This window comes from Salvelinus namaycush, chromosome 14, assembly GCF_016432855.1.
Source record: "Salvelinus namaycush isolate Seneca chromosome 14, SaNama_1.0, whole genome shotgun sequence".
NCBI lineage: Eukaryota > Metazoa > Chordata > Actinopteri > Salmoniformes > Salmonidae > Salvelinus > Salvelinus namaycush.
The window spans coordinates 4682320-4697041 of record NC_052320.1 but is presented as its reverse complement, the minus strand read 5'-3'; the positions used below and the strand labels follow the sequence as shown (position 1 = coordinate 4697041).

General features: G+C 41.9%; 1 protein-coding gene across 1 annotated transcript in view; it reads left to right on the top strand.

The window, feature by feature from the left end:
- Window positions 1–291: 291 nt before the first annotated feature.
- The window catches only part of fgd1 (FYVE, RhoGEF and PH domain containing 1), a 56144-nt gene continuing 41713 nt past the window's right edge, over window positions 292–14722 (top strand). The window contains exons 1-3 of the mRNA XM_039008695.1: window positions 292–878; window positions 1265–1545; window positions 6517–6730. Coding sequence (XP_038864623.1) covers window positions 292–878; window positions 1265–1545; window positions 6517–6730 — 1082 coding nt within the window. The remainder of the gene's footprint in view (window positions 879–1264; window positions 1546–6516; window positions 6731–14722) is intronic.

Here is a 14722-nt window from a genome sequence, read left to right as displayed (position 1 = left end):
TTGTTGCTCTGCCCCACCGTGCCCTGAACGATGGTTCACTACTGGTCATGCAATTGAAAGCAAATCTTCTCTACACACACACAAGGCCTATAGGGAAAGGGGGGATACCTAGTCAGTTGTACAACTGAATGCATTCAACTGAAATGTCTCTTCCCGAATTTACCCAACCCCTCTGAATCGGGGGGGCTACCTTTATCGACATCAGCGTCGCCCGGGAAACGGTGATATTTCAATCCAGCAACCTTTTGGTTACTGGCCCCAAGCTCCTTCCCGCCAGGCTGCCTGCCGCCAATGAGCTTCCCTGATGTTTTCCTGAGCTTTCCAATACTGGGCAGCCAACTGGGCAGCCAACTGGACAGCCAACTAGGCAGCCAACTGGGCAGCCAACTGGGCAGCCAACTGGGCAGCCAACTGGACAGCCAACTAGACAGCCAACTGGACAGCCAACTGAACAGCCAACTGGACAGCCAACTGGGCAGCCAACTGGGCAGCCAACAACTGGGCAGCCAACTGGGCAGCCAACTGGGCAGCCAACTGAACAGCCAACTGGACAGCCAACTGGGCAGCCAACTGGGCAGCCAACTGGGCAGACAACTGAACAGCCAACTGGACAGCCAACTGGGCAGCCAACTGGACAGCCAATTGGACAGCCAACCGGACAGCAAACCGGACAGCAAACCGGGCAGCCAACCGGACAGCCAACCGTACAGCAAACCGGGCAGCCAACCGGGCAGCCAACTGGACAGCCAACTGGACAGCCAACCGGGCAGCCAACCGGACAGCCAACCGGACAGCCAACCGGGCAGCCAACTGGACAGCCAACCGGACAGCCAACTGGGCAGCCAACTGGACAGCCAACTGGATGTTATGAAACTCTGGTGACGGCCCTGGTCCCTACTTGTCTCCCTCAGGCCCCGCCCTCGTCCAGTCCAGTATTAAATACTCTATAATGTATATGTATGCGTTTATGAAACCGATGTCCTGGTTCCTCTGACCCTGGTTCCTCTCTAGGTTTCTTCCTAGGTTCCTGCCTTTCTAGGGAGTTTTTCATAGACACCGTGCTTCTACATCTTCATTGCTTGCTCTTTGGGGTTTTAGGCTGGGTTTCTGTATATGCACTGCTCATGTAAAAAGTGGTTTATAAATACATTTGATTGATTGTCTTGACTATGTTTCTCTCTCTGTGACCCACTCAGCGACCTCCAGTACGAGGTATACTCTATACTTGTCTTTCTGTTCTCTCCCCAGGCCCGTCCTCCTCCAGTCCTCGGCTGATGACTAAGAGCCTATCCCTGGAGCCTGGTGCTCACGGTGCATGCCTCGGGGCCCACGACGACGACTCAGACACCCAGACAGAGACCCCTCGCCTAAGCTCAGACCCCGGCCCTCAAACCTCCGGGCCACTGGGTCTGCAACCCCCCGAGACCCTGCTGCACCCCGCTGGACACGGCTGTAACAGAGGAGACAATGAGAGTGGAACTCCTCAAGAAGTGCCCTCCACCGCCCTCAAGACACGCCCTCCCTTACCTGGGCCTAAACCACAAGGTAAATAAAAATCAATTCAAATGTTAGTTGTCACATGCTTGGTAAACAACAGGTGTAGACTAACAGTGAAATGATTAGTTACAGGTCGTTCCCAACAATACAGAGAGAAAGAAAATAGAGAAATAATATAAAAGTAAAACACGTAATAATAAAAGTAATAATTATTACACAATGAGTAACGATAAGTTGGCTATATACACAGGGTACCAGTACTGAGTCAATGTGCAGGGGTACGAGGTAATAACATGGCTACATACACAGGGTACCAGTACTGAGTCAATGTGCAGGGGTACGAGGTAATAACATGGCTACATACACAGGGTACCAGTACCGAGTTAATAGTGTGCAAAGCTGTCATCAAGGCAAAGGGTGGCTACTTTGAAGAATCCTAAATCTCAAATATATATTTTGATTTGTTTAAAACAATGATTCCATATGTGTTATTTCATAGTTTTGATGTCTTCGCTATTTGCAGAGTCGGGTAGCTATTTGGTTAACTATTTAACCATCTATTTTATATCTTATGGCTTGGGGGCAGATGCTGTTCAGGAGCCTTTTAGTCCCAGACTTGGAGCTTTAGTACTGCTTGCTGTAAAGTAGCAGAGAGAACAGTCTATGACTTGGGTGGCTGGATTCTTTGAAAATGCTTAGGGACTTCCTCTGACACCGCCTGGTATAGAGGTCTTGGATGACAAGGCGCTTGGCCCCAGTGATGTACTGGGCCACATGCACTACCTTCTGTAGCCTTGTCAGGTGCCGAGTAGTTGCCATACCAGGCGGTGATGCAGCCAGTCAAGATGCTCTCAATGGTGCAGCTGTAGAACTTCTTGAGGATCTGAGGGCCCATGCTAAATATTTTCAGCCTCCTGAACGACTGTGTTGGTGTGTTTGGACCACGATAGGTCCTCAGTGATGTGGACACAGAGGAACTTGAAGCTCTCAACCTGATCCACTACAGCTCCACAGATGTGGATGGGGGCGCGCTCGGCACTCTGTTTCCTGTAGTCCACGATCAGCTCCTTTGTCTTGCTGAGGGAGAGGTTGTTGTCCTGGCACCACACTGCCAGGTTTCTGACCTCTCTATAGGCTGTTTCATCATCGTTGATGATCAGGCCAACCACCGTCGTGTCGTCGGGCAAACTTAATGAGGGTGTTGGAGTTGTGCTCAGCCAAGCACTCGTGGGGGAACTGGTAGTACAGGAAGAGGACTAAGCACACACCGTTGAGGGGCCCCCGTGTTGAGGGCCAGTGTGTCAGATGTGTTGTTGCCTACCCTTACCACCTGGGGACGGCCCGTCAGGAAGTCCAGGATCCAGTTGCAGAGGGAGGTGTATAGTCCCAGGGTCCTTAGCTTAGTGATGAGCTTGGAGGGAACTCTTGTGTTGAACACTGAGCTGTAGTCAATGAACTGCTTTCTAGCGTAGGTGTTTCTTTTGTCCATGTGGGAAAGGGCAGTGTGGAGTGCAATAGAGATTGAGTCATCTGTGGATCTGTTGGGGCGGTATGTGAATTGGAGTGGATCCAGGGAGTCTGGGATGATGGTGTTGATGAGAGCCAGGACCAGCTTTTCAAAGCATTTCATGACTACAGATATGAGTGCTGCGGGGCGGTAATCATTTAGACAGGTTACCTTAGCATTCTTGGGCACAGGGACTATGGTTGTCTGTTTGAAACATGTATTACAGACTGGGTCAAGGAGAGGTCAGTGAAGAGGTCAGTGAATACAGAGAGAAAGAAAATAGAGAAATAATCGAAAAGTAAAACACGTAATAATAAAAGTAATAATTATTACACAATGAGTAACGATAAGTTGGCTATATACACAGGGTACCAGTACTGAGTCAATGTGCAGGGGTACGAGGTAATAACATGGCTACATACACAGGGTACCAGTACTGAGTCAATGTGCAGGGGTACGAGGTAATAACATGGCTACATACACAGGGTACCAGTACTGAGTCAATGTGCAGGGGTACGAGGTAATAACATGGCTACATACACAGGGTACCAGTACCGAGTTAAGAGTGTGCAAAGCTGTCATCGAGGCAAAGGGTGGCTACTTTGAAGAATCCTAAATCTCAAATATATATTTTGATTTGTTTAAAACAATGATTCCATATGTGTTATTTCATAGTTTTGATGTCTTCATAGTTTTGTCAGCTAGTCAGCGTACGCTCTGAGTACACCTCCTGGTAATCCATCTGGCCCTGCAGCCTTTTGAATGTTACTCTGTTTAAAGGTCTTACCCACATCGGCTACGGAGAGCGTGATCACACAGTCGTCCGGAACAGCTGGTGCTCTTATGCATGATTCAGTGTTGCTTGCCTCAAAGCAGGCGTAGAAGGCATATAAAGTGGAAGAGAGATTGACGTCATCACTACTTGTTTTGGTAAGAAGTGTTGACAAGCTGAATGTACCGAGCTGTCTGTTTAAACTACAGAACAGACTATGGGAGGTGCACAGTACTTCATAGAGCCATGACTACATGGAACTGTATTCCACAGTACTTCATAGAGCCATGACTACATGGAACTGTATTCCACATCAGGTAACTGATGCAGCAGTAGAATCAGATGGGAAGAAAACAGGTAAAAATACACATTATAGAACAGCGGGGACTGTGAAGAGACACACACACAGGTACAGACACACAGGTACAGACACACACACACAGGTTCAGACACACGCACACAGGTACAGACACACACACACAGGTACAGACACACACACACAGGTACAGACACACGCATACACACACAAGCACTAGCACACGCATTCTACACACACGTATATTGTAATATTGTTGTATGGTGGTATTATACATGTTGTATTGTAGTGGTGGTATTATACATGTTGTATTGTAGTGGTGGTATTATACATGTTGTATTGTAGTGGTGGTATTATACATGTTGTATTGTAGTGGTGGTATTATACATGTTGTATTGTAGTGGTGGTATTATACATGTTGTATTGTAGTGGTGGTATTATACATGTTGTATTGTAGTGGTGGTATTATACATGTTGTATTGTAGTGGTGGTATTATACATGTTGTATTGTAGTGGTGGTATTATACATGTTGTATTGTAGTGGTGGTATTATACATGTTGTATTGTAGTGGTGGTATTATACATGTTGTATTGTAGTGGTGGTATTATACATGTTGTATTGTAGTGGTGGTATTATACATGTTGTATTGTAGTGGTGGTATTATACATGTTGTATTGTAGTGGTGGTATTATACATGTTGTATTGTAGTGGTGGTATTATACATGTTGTATTGTAGATATGTAGTGGTGGTATTATACATGTTGTATTGTAGATATGTAGTGGTGGTATTATACATGTTGTATTGTAGTGGTGGTATTATACATGTTGTATTGTAGATATGTAGTGGTGGTATTATACATTTTGTATTGTAGATATGTAGTGCTATAGTAATGTTATATGATGTACTGTTTTATCTTTTGTTTTATATGTAATGTAAGCACCTTAATGTGTTTGGACACCAGGAAGAGCAGTGGGGATCCCTAATAAATACAAATACAAATTTGCTCGTCTGGTAGGCTCACGTCACTGGGCAGCTCGCGGTTGGGTTTACCTTTGTAGTCCGTTATAGTTTGCAAGCCCTGCCACATCCGGCATTGCCGCCGAATGATATCAACTATAAAATCTTGGCTTCACAATGATTATCCGAAGTAGGACAATAAATAAGATATTACGTCCCTCTGTATCTGTGCAGTAACACTGTAATTACTGTAGTTTAAATAAATAGACATTAGGTAAAATACGAAGATGACCAACACCTTGTATGTTGTGTTATTTCTCCTCAGTCAGTAACATGTTGTATGTTGTGTTATTTCTCCTCGGTCAGTAACATGTTGTATGTTGTGTTATTTCTCCTCAGTCAGTAACATGTTGTATGTTGTGTTATTTCTCCTCAGTCAGTAACATGTTCTGTTATTTCTCCTCGGTCAGTAACATGTTGTATGTTGTGTTATTTCTCCTCAGTCAGTAACATGTTGTATGTTGTGTTATTTCTCCTCAGGCAGTAACATGTTGTATGTTGTGTTATTTCTCCTCAGTCAGTAACATGTTGTATGTTGTGTTATTTCTCCTCAGTCAGTAACATGTTGTATGTTGTGTTATTTCTCCTCAGTCAGTAACATGTTGTATGTTGTGTTATTTCTCCTCAGTCAGTAACATGTTGTATGTTGTGTTATTTCTCCTCAGTCAGTAACATGTTGTATGTTGTGTTATTTCTCCTCAGTCAGTAACATGTTGTATGTTGTGTTATTTCTCCTCAGTCAGTAACATGTTGTATGTTGTGTTATTTCTCCTCAGTCAGTAACATGTTGTATGTTGTGTTATTTCTCCTCAGTCAGTAACATGTTGTATGTTGTGTTATTTCTCCTCAGTCAGTAACATGTTGTATGTTGTGTTATTTCTCCTCAGGCAGTAACATGTTGTATGTTGTGTTATTTCTCCTCAGTCAGTAACATGTTGTATGTTGTGTTATTTCTCCTCAGTCAGTAACATGTTGTATGTTGTGTTATTTCTCCTCAGTCAGTAACATGTTGTATGTTGTGTTATTTCTCCTCGGTCAGTAACATGTTGTATGTTGTGTTATTTCTCCTCAGTCAGTAACATGTTGTATGTTGTGTTATTTCTCCTCAGTCAGTAACATGTTGTATGTTGTGTTATTTCTCCTCAGTCAGTAACATGTTGTATGTTGTGTTATTTCTCCTCAGTCAGTAACATGTTGTATGTTGTGTTATTTCTCCTCAGTCAGTAACATGTTGTATGTTGTGTTATTTCTCCTCAGTCAGTAACATGTTGTATGTTGTGTTATTTCTCCTCAGTCAGTAACATGTTGTATGTTGTGTTATTTCACCTCAGTCAGTAACATGTTGTATGTTGTGTTATTTCTCCTCAGTCAGTAACATGTTGTATGTTGTGTTATTTCTCCTCAGTGCCCCCAAAGCCTCCTCACCTGCAGCAGGGTGCTGGTGCTGCTAGGCCACGCCCCCGCGCTCCGGACAAGCCCCTCCCTCTGCCTCCACCCTGTAGACCTCTACCTGCAGACCCCAGAGGGGGAGGGGCCAGCCAACCCCCAACACTCCCTCGCGTTGAGGGAAGCTCCTCCCCCACCGCATGCGTGCTCTCCCTCATCGAGAAGTTTGAGAGGTGAGACGTCATTCTCAGGATCAAACTTAGGTCAAGTATTTGAGCTGACCTCAGTGTTCATGGTAGGCCTACAATGGAACCAATTGCATAGTTCTAAGTGATTAATGACATAGTTATAGTGATTAATGACATAGTTATAGTGATTAATGACATAGTTCTAGTGATTAATGACATAGTTCTAGTGATTAATGACATAGTTATAGTGATTAATGACATAGTTCTAAGTGATTAATGACATAGTTCTAGTGATTAATGACATAGTTATAGTGATTAATGACATAGTTCCAAGTGATTAATGACATAGTTATAGTGATTAATGACATAGTTCTAAGTGATTAATGACATAGTTATAGTGATTAATGACATAGTTCTAAGTGATTAATGACATAGTTCTAGTGATTAATGACATAGTTATAGTGATTAATGACATAGTTCTAAGTGATTAATGACATAGTTATAAGTGATTAATGACATAGTTAAAATGATTAATGACATAGTTATAGTGATTAATGACATAGTTCTAAGTGATTAATGACATAGTTATAAGTGATTAATGACATAGTTAAAATGATTAATGACATAGTTATAGTGATTAATGACATAGTTATAGTGATTAATGACATAGTTATAGTGATTAATGACATAGTTCCAAGTGATTAATGACATAGTTATAGTGATTAATGACATAGTTATAGTGATTAATGACATAGTTCCAAGTGATTAATGACATAGTTCTAAGTGATTAATGACATAGTTAAAATGATTAATGACATAGTTAAAATGATTAATGACATAGTTATAGTGATTAATGACATAGTTATAGTGATTAATGACATAGTTCCAAGTGATTAATGACATAGTTATAGTGATTAATGACATAGTTCCAAGTGATTAATGACATAGTTATAGTGATTAATGACATAGTTCTAAGTGATCAATGACATAGTTCTAAGTGATTAATGACATAGTTATTGTGATTAATGACATAGTTCTAAGTGATTAATGACATAGTTCTAAGTGATTAATGACATAGTTCTAAGTGATTAATGACATAGTTATTGTGATTAATGACATGGTTATAGTGATTAATGACATAGTTCCAAGTGATTAATGACATAGTTATAGTGATTAATGACATAGTTATAGTGATTAATGACATAGTTATAGTGATTAATGACATAGTTCCAAGTGATTAATGACATATTTCTAAGTGATTAATGACATAGTTATAGTCATTAATGACTTAGTTCTCAGTGATTAATGACATAGTTATAGTCATTAATGACTTAGTTCTAAGTGATTAATGACATAGTTATAGTGATTAATGACTTAGTTCTAAGTGATTAATGACATAGTTATAGTGATTAATGACTTAGTTCTAAGTGATTAATGACATAGTTTTAGTGATTAATGACATAGTTATAGTCATTAATGACTTAGTTCTAAGTGATTAATGACATAGTTATAGTGATTAATGACATAGTTATAGTGATTAATGACATAGTTATAGTGATTAATGACATAGTTCCAAGTGATTAATGACATATTTCTAAGTGATTAATGACATAGTTATAGTCATTAATGACTTAGTTCTCAGTGATTAATGACATAGTTATAGTCATTAATGACTTAGTTCTAAGTGATTAATGACATAGTTATAGTGATTAATGACTTAGTTCTAAGTGATTAATGACATAGTTATAGTGATTAATGACTTAGTTCTAAGTGATTAATGACATAGTTTTAGTGATTAATGACATAGTTATAGTCATTAATGACTTAGTTCTAAGTGATTAATGACATAGTTATAGTGATTAATGACATAGGTATAGTCATTAATGACTTAGTTATAGTCATTAATGACTTAGTTCTAAGTGATTAATGACATAGTTATAGTGATTAATGACTTAGTTCTAAGTGATTAATGACATAGTTCCAAGTGATTAATGACATAGTTATAGTGATTAATGACATAGTTCCAAGTGATTAATGACATAGTTATAGTGATTAATGACATAGTTATAGTGATTGATGACATAGTTCCAAGGGATTGATGACATAGTTCTAAGTGATTAATGACATAGCTATAGGGATTAATGACATAGTTATAGTGATTAATGACATAGTTCCAAGTGATTAATGACATAGTTATAGTGATTAATGACATAGTTCTAAGTGATTAATGACATAGTTATAGTGATTAATGACATAGTTATAGTCATTAATGACATAGTTATAGTGATTAATGACATAGTTATAGTGATTAATGACATAGTTCTAAGTGAATAATGACATAGTTATAGTGATTAATGACATAGTTATAGTGATTAATGACATAGTTCTAAGTGATTAATGACATAGTTATAGTGATTAATGACATAGTTATAGTGATTAATGACATAGTTATAGTGATTAATGACATAGTTATAGTGATTAATGACATAGTTATAGTGATTAATGACATATTTATAGTGATGAATGACATAGTTCTAAGTGATTAATGACATAGTTATAGTGATTAATGACATAGTTATAGTGATTAATGACATAGTTCCAAGTGATTAATGACATAGTTATAGTGATTAATGACATAGTTATAGTGATTAATGACATAGTTATAGTGATTAATGACATAGTTCTAAGTGATTAATGACATAGTTATAGTGATTAATGACATAGTTATAGTGATTAATGACATAGTTCTAGTGATTAATGACATAGTTATAGTGATTAATGACATAGTTCTAAGTGATTAATGACATAGTTATAGTGATTAATGACATAGTTATAGTGATTAATGACATAGTTATAGTGATTAATGACATAGTTATAGTGATTAATGACATAGTTATAGTGATTAATGACATAGTTATAGTGATTAATGACATAGTTATAGTGATTAATGACATAGTTATAGTGATTAATGACATAGTTATAGTGATTAATGACATAGTTATAGTGATTAATGACATAGTTCTAAGTGATTAATGACATAGTTCCAAGTGATTAATGACATAGTTCCAAGTGATTAATGACATAGTTCCAAGTGATTAATGACATAGTTCCAAGTGATTAATGACATAGTTATAGTGATTAATGACATAGTTCCAAGTGATTAATGACATAGTTATAGTGATTAATGACATAGTTATAGTGATTAATGACATAGTTATAGTGATTAATGACATAGTTATAGTGATTAATGACATAGTTATAGTGATTAATGACATAGTTCAAGTGATTAATGACATAGTTATAGTGATTAATGACATAGTTCTAAGTGATTAATGACATAGTTCTAAGTGATTAATGACATAGTTCCAAGTGATTAATGACATAGTTCTAAGTGATTAATGACATAGTTCTAAGTGATTAATGACATAGTTATAAGTGATTAATGACATAGTTATAGTGATTAATGACATAGTTATAGTGATTAATGACATAGTTATAGTGATTAATGACATAGTTATAGTGATTAATGACATAGTTATAGTGATTAATGACATAGTTCCAAGTGATTAATGACATAGTTATAGTGATTAATGACATAGTTCTAAGTGATTAATGACATAGTTCTAAGTGATTAATGACATAGTTCCAAGTGATTAATGACATAGTTCTAAGTGATTAATGACATAGTTATAGTGATTAATGACATAGTTATAGTGATTAATGACATAGTTATAGTGATTAATGACATAGTTCCAAGTGATTAATGACATAGTTATAGTGATTAATGACATAGTTCTAAGTGATTAATGACATAGTTCTAAGTGATTAATGACATAGTTCCAAGTGATTAATGACATAGTTCCAAGTGATTAATGACATAGTTCTAAGTGATTAATGACATAGTTATAGTGATTAATGACATAGTTCTAAGTGATTAATGACATAGTTCTAAGTGATTAATGACATAGTTATAGTGATTAATGACATAGTTATAGTGATTAATGACATAGTTATAGTGATTAATGACATAGTTCTAAGTGATTAATGACATAGTTCTAAGTGATTAATGACATAGTTATAGTGATTAATGACATACACTACCGGTCCAAACTTTTAGAAAACCTACTCATTCCAGGGTTTTTCTTTATTTTTACTATTTTCTACATTGTATAATAATAGTGAAGACATCAGAACTATAAATGAACACATATGGAATCATGTAGTAACCACATTTTTTTTTCAATAAATCAAAATATATTTTAAATTTGAGGTTCTTCAAATAGCCACCCTTTGCCTTGATGACAGCTTTGCAAACTCTTTGGCATTCTCTCAACCAGCTCCACATATGCTGAGCATATGCTTTTCCTTCACTCTGCGATCCGACTCATCCCAAACCATCTCAATTGGGTTGAGGTCGGGTGATTGTGGAGGCCAGGTCATCTGATGCAGCACTCCATCACTCTCCTTCTTGGTCAGATAGCCCTTACACAGCCTGGAGGTGTGTTTTGGGTCATTGTCCTGTTGAAAAACAAATGATAGTCCCACTAAGCCCAAACCAGATGGGATGGCGTATCGTTGCAGAATGCTGTGGTAGCCAAGCTGGATAAATGTGCTTTGAATTCTAAATAAATCACTGACAGCATCCCCACACCACAACACCTCCTTCATGCTTCACGGTGGGAACCACACATGCAGAGATCATACGTCTCACAAAGACACGGCGGTTTGAACCAAAAATCTCAAATTTGGACTCATCAGACCAAAGGACAGATTTCCACCGGTCTAATGTCCATTGCTCGTGTTTCTTTGCCCAAGCAAGTCTGTTCTTCTTATTGGTGTCCTTTAGTAGTGGTTTCTTTGCAACAATTCGACCATGAAGGCCTGATTCACACAGTCTCCTCTGAACAGTTGATGTTGAGATGTGTCTGTTACTTGAACTTTGTGAAGAATTTATTTGGGCTGCAATTTCTGAGGCTGGTAACTGTAATGAACTTGTCCTCTACTCTGGGGCATCCTTTCCTGTGGCGGTCCTCATGAGAGCCAGTTTCATCATAGTGCTTGATGGTTTTTGCGACTGCACTTGAAGGAACCTTCAAAGTTCTTGACATTTTCCATATTGACTGACCTTCATGTCTTAAAGTATTGATGGACTGTCATTTCTCTTTCTATATTTGAGCTGTTCTTGCCATAATATGGACTTGGTCTATTACCAAATAGAGCTATCTTTTGTATACCACTCCTACCTTGTCACAACACAACTGATGGTCTCAAACACATTAAGAAGTAAAGAAATTCCACAAATTAACTTTTAACAAGGCACTTCTGTTCATTGAAATGCATTCCAGGTGACTACCTCCATGAAGCTGGTTGAGAGAATGCCAAGAGTGTTTCCTAAGCTGTCATCAAGGCAAAGGGTGGCTATTTGAAGAATCTCAAATATAAAATATATTTAGATTTGTTTAACACTTTTTTGGTTACTACATGATTCCATATGTGTTATTTCATAGTTTTAAATGTTTTCACTATTATTCTACAATGTAGAAAATAGTACAAATAAAGAAAAACCCTTGAATGAGTAGGTGTTCTAAAACTTTTGACCGGTAGTGTAACGTCCTGACCAGAGTTCTTATGTGTTTTGCTTGTTTAGTGTTGGTCAGGACGTGAGCTGGGTGGGAATTCTATGTTGTGTGTCTAGTTCGTCTGTTTCTATGTTCAGCCTGATATGGTTCTCAATCAGAGACAGCTGTCAATCGTTGTCCCTGATTGAGAATCATATATAGGTGGCTTGTTTTGTGTTGGGGATTGTGGGTGGTTTGTTTCCTGTCTCTGTGTTTGTGTTCTGCACCAGCTAGGACTGTGACGGTATGTTATTTTGTATAGTGTATTGTTTTGTGTTGATTAAATTCATTATGGAAAATTTCCACGCTGCGTATTGGTCCTCTGATCCTTCTCGCCTCTCCTCGTCTGAGGAGGAGGACGACTTAGACTGCCGTTACAGAACCACCCACCAAACAAGGATCAAGCAGCGTGGCAACGGGCAGCAGCGACAGCAGCAGCGGTACCAGGAGGAATGGTCATGGGAGCAAATATTTAACGGAGAAGGACCCTGGGCTAAGGTTGGAGAATATCGCCGCTCTCAGGAAGAGATGGAGGCAGCTAAAGCCCAGGAGCGGTGGTCTGAGGAGGCAGCACGGAAGCGGGGCTGGAAGCCCGTGTAGAAACCCCAAAAATTTCTTGGGGGGGGGGGGGGGGGGGGGGCTAAAGGGTAGTGTGGCGAGGGCAGGTAGGAAACCTGCGCCCACTTCCCATGCTTACCGTGGAGAGCAGGAGTACGGGCAGACACCGTGTTATGCGGAAGAGCGCACGGTGTCTCCTGTACGGGTGCATAGCCCGGTGCGGGTTATTCCACCTCCCCGCACTGGGCGGGCTAGAGTGAGCATTGAGCCAAGTGCCATGAAGCCGGCTCTACATATCTGGCCTCCAGTACGTCTCCTCGGGCCGGTGTACATGGCACCAGCCTTACGCATGGTGTCCCCGGTTCGCCAACACAGCCCAGTGCGGGTTATTCCACCTCCCCGCACTGGACGGGCTACGGGGAGCATACAACCAGGTAAGGTTGGGCAGGCTCAGTGCTCAAGGGAGCCAGTACGCCTGCACGGTCCGGTATATCCGGCGCTACCTTCCCGCCCCAGCCCAGTACCACCAGTGCCTACACCACGCACCAGGCTTCCAGTGCGTCTCCAGAGCCCTGTTCCTCCTCCACGCACTCTCCCTGTGGTGCGTGTCTCCAGCCCAGTACCACCAGTTCCGCCACCACGCACCAAGCCTCCTGTGCGTCTCCAGAGCCCTGTACGCACTGTTCCTTCTCCCCGCACTCGCCCTGAGGTGCGTGCCCTCAGCCCGGTACCTCCAGTTCCGGTACCACGCACCAGGCCTATAGTGCGCATCGAGAGTCCAGTGTGCCCTGTTCCTGCTCCCTGCACTAGCCTTGAGGTGCGTGTCTCCAGTCCGGTACCACCAGTTCCGGCACCACGCACCAGGCCTACTGTGCGCCTCAGCAGGTCAGAGTCGGCCGTCGGCCCAACGCCGCCTGCACTGCTCGTCTGTCCAGCGCCGTCTGAGCTGTCTGCCTGCCCAGCGCCGTCTGAACTGCCTGCACTGCTCGTCTGCTCAACGCCGCCTGCACTGCTTGTCTGTCCAGCGCTGTCTGAGCTGCCTGCCTGCCCAGCGCCGTCTGAACTGCCTGCACTGCTCGTCTGCTCAACGCCGCCTGCACTGCTCGTCTGCCCAGCGCCGTCTGAGCTGCCTGCACTACCTGCCTGCCCAGCGCCGTCTGAGCCATCCGTCTGCCCAGCGCCGTCTGAGCCATCCGTCTGCCCAGCGCCGTCTGAGCCATCCGTCTGCCCAGCGCCATCTGAGCCATCCGTCTGCCCAGCGCCGTCTGAGCCATCTGTCTGCCCAGCGCCGTCTGAGCCATCTGTCTGCCCAGCGCCATCTGAGTCATCCGTCTGCCACGAGCCATTAGAGCCGCCCGTCTGTCCCGAGCCATTAGAGCCGTCCGTCAGTCAGGAGCCGCTAGAGCCGTCCGTCAGTCAAGAGCCGCTAGAGCCGTCCGTCAGTCAGGAGCTGCCAGAGCCGCCAGCCAGTCAGGAGCTGCCATAGACGCCAGCCAGTCAGGAGCTGCCAGAGACGCCAGCCAGTCAGGAGCTGCCAGAGACGCCTGCCAGTCAGGAGCTGCCAGAGACGCCTGCCAGTCAGGAGCTGCCAGAGACGCCAGCCAGTCAGGAGCTGCCAGAGACGCCCTCCAGTCGTGAGCTGCCCTACAGTCGTGAGCTGCCCTACGGTCGTGAGCTGCCCTCCAGTCGTGAGCTGCCCTCCAGTCGTGAGCTGCCCTCCAGTCGTGAGCTGCCCTCCAGTCGTGAGCTGCCCTCCAGTCATGAGCTGCCCTCCAGTCATGAGCTGCCCTCCAGTCATGAGCTGCTCTCCAGTCATGAGATGCCCTCCAGTCATGAGCTGCCACCCAGTCCGGAGCTGCCA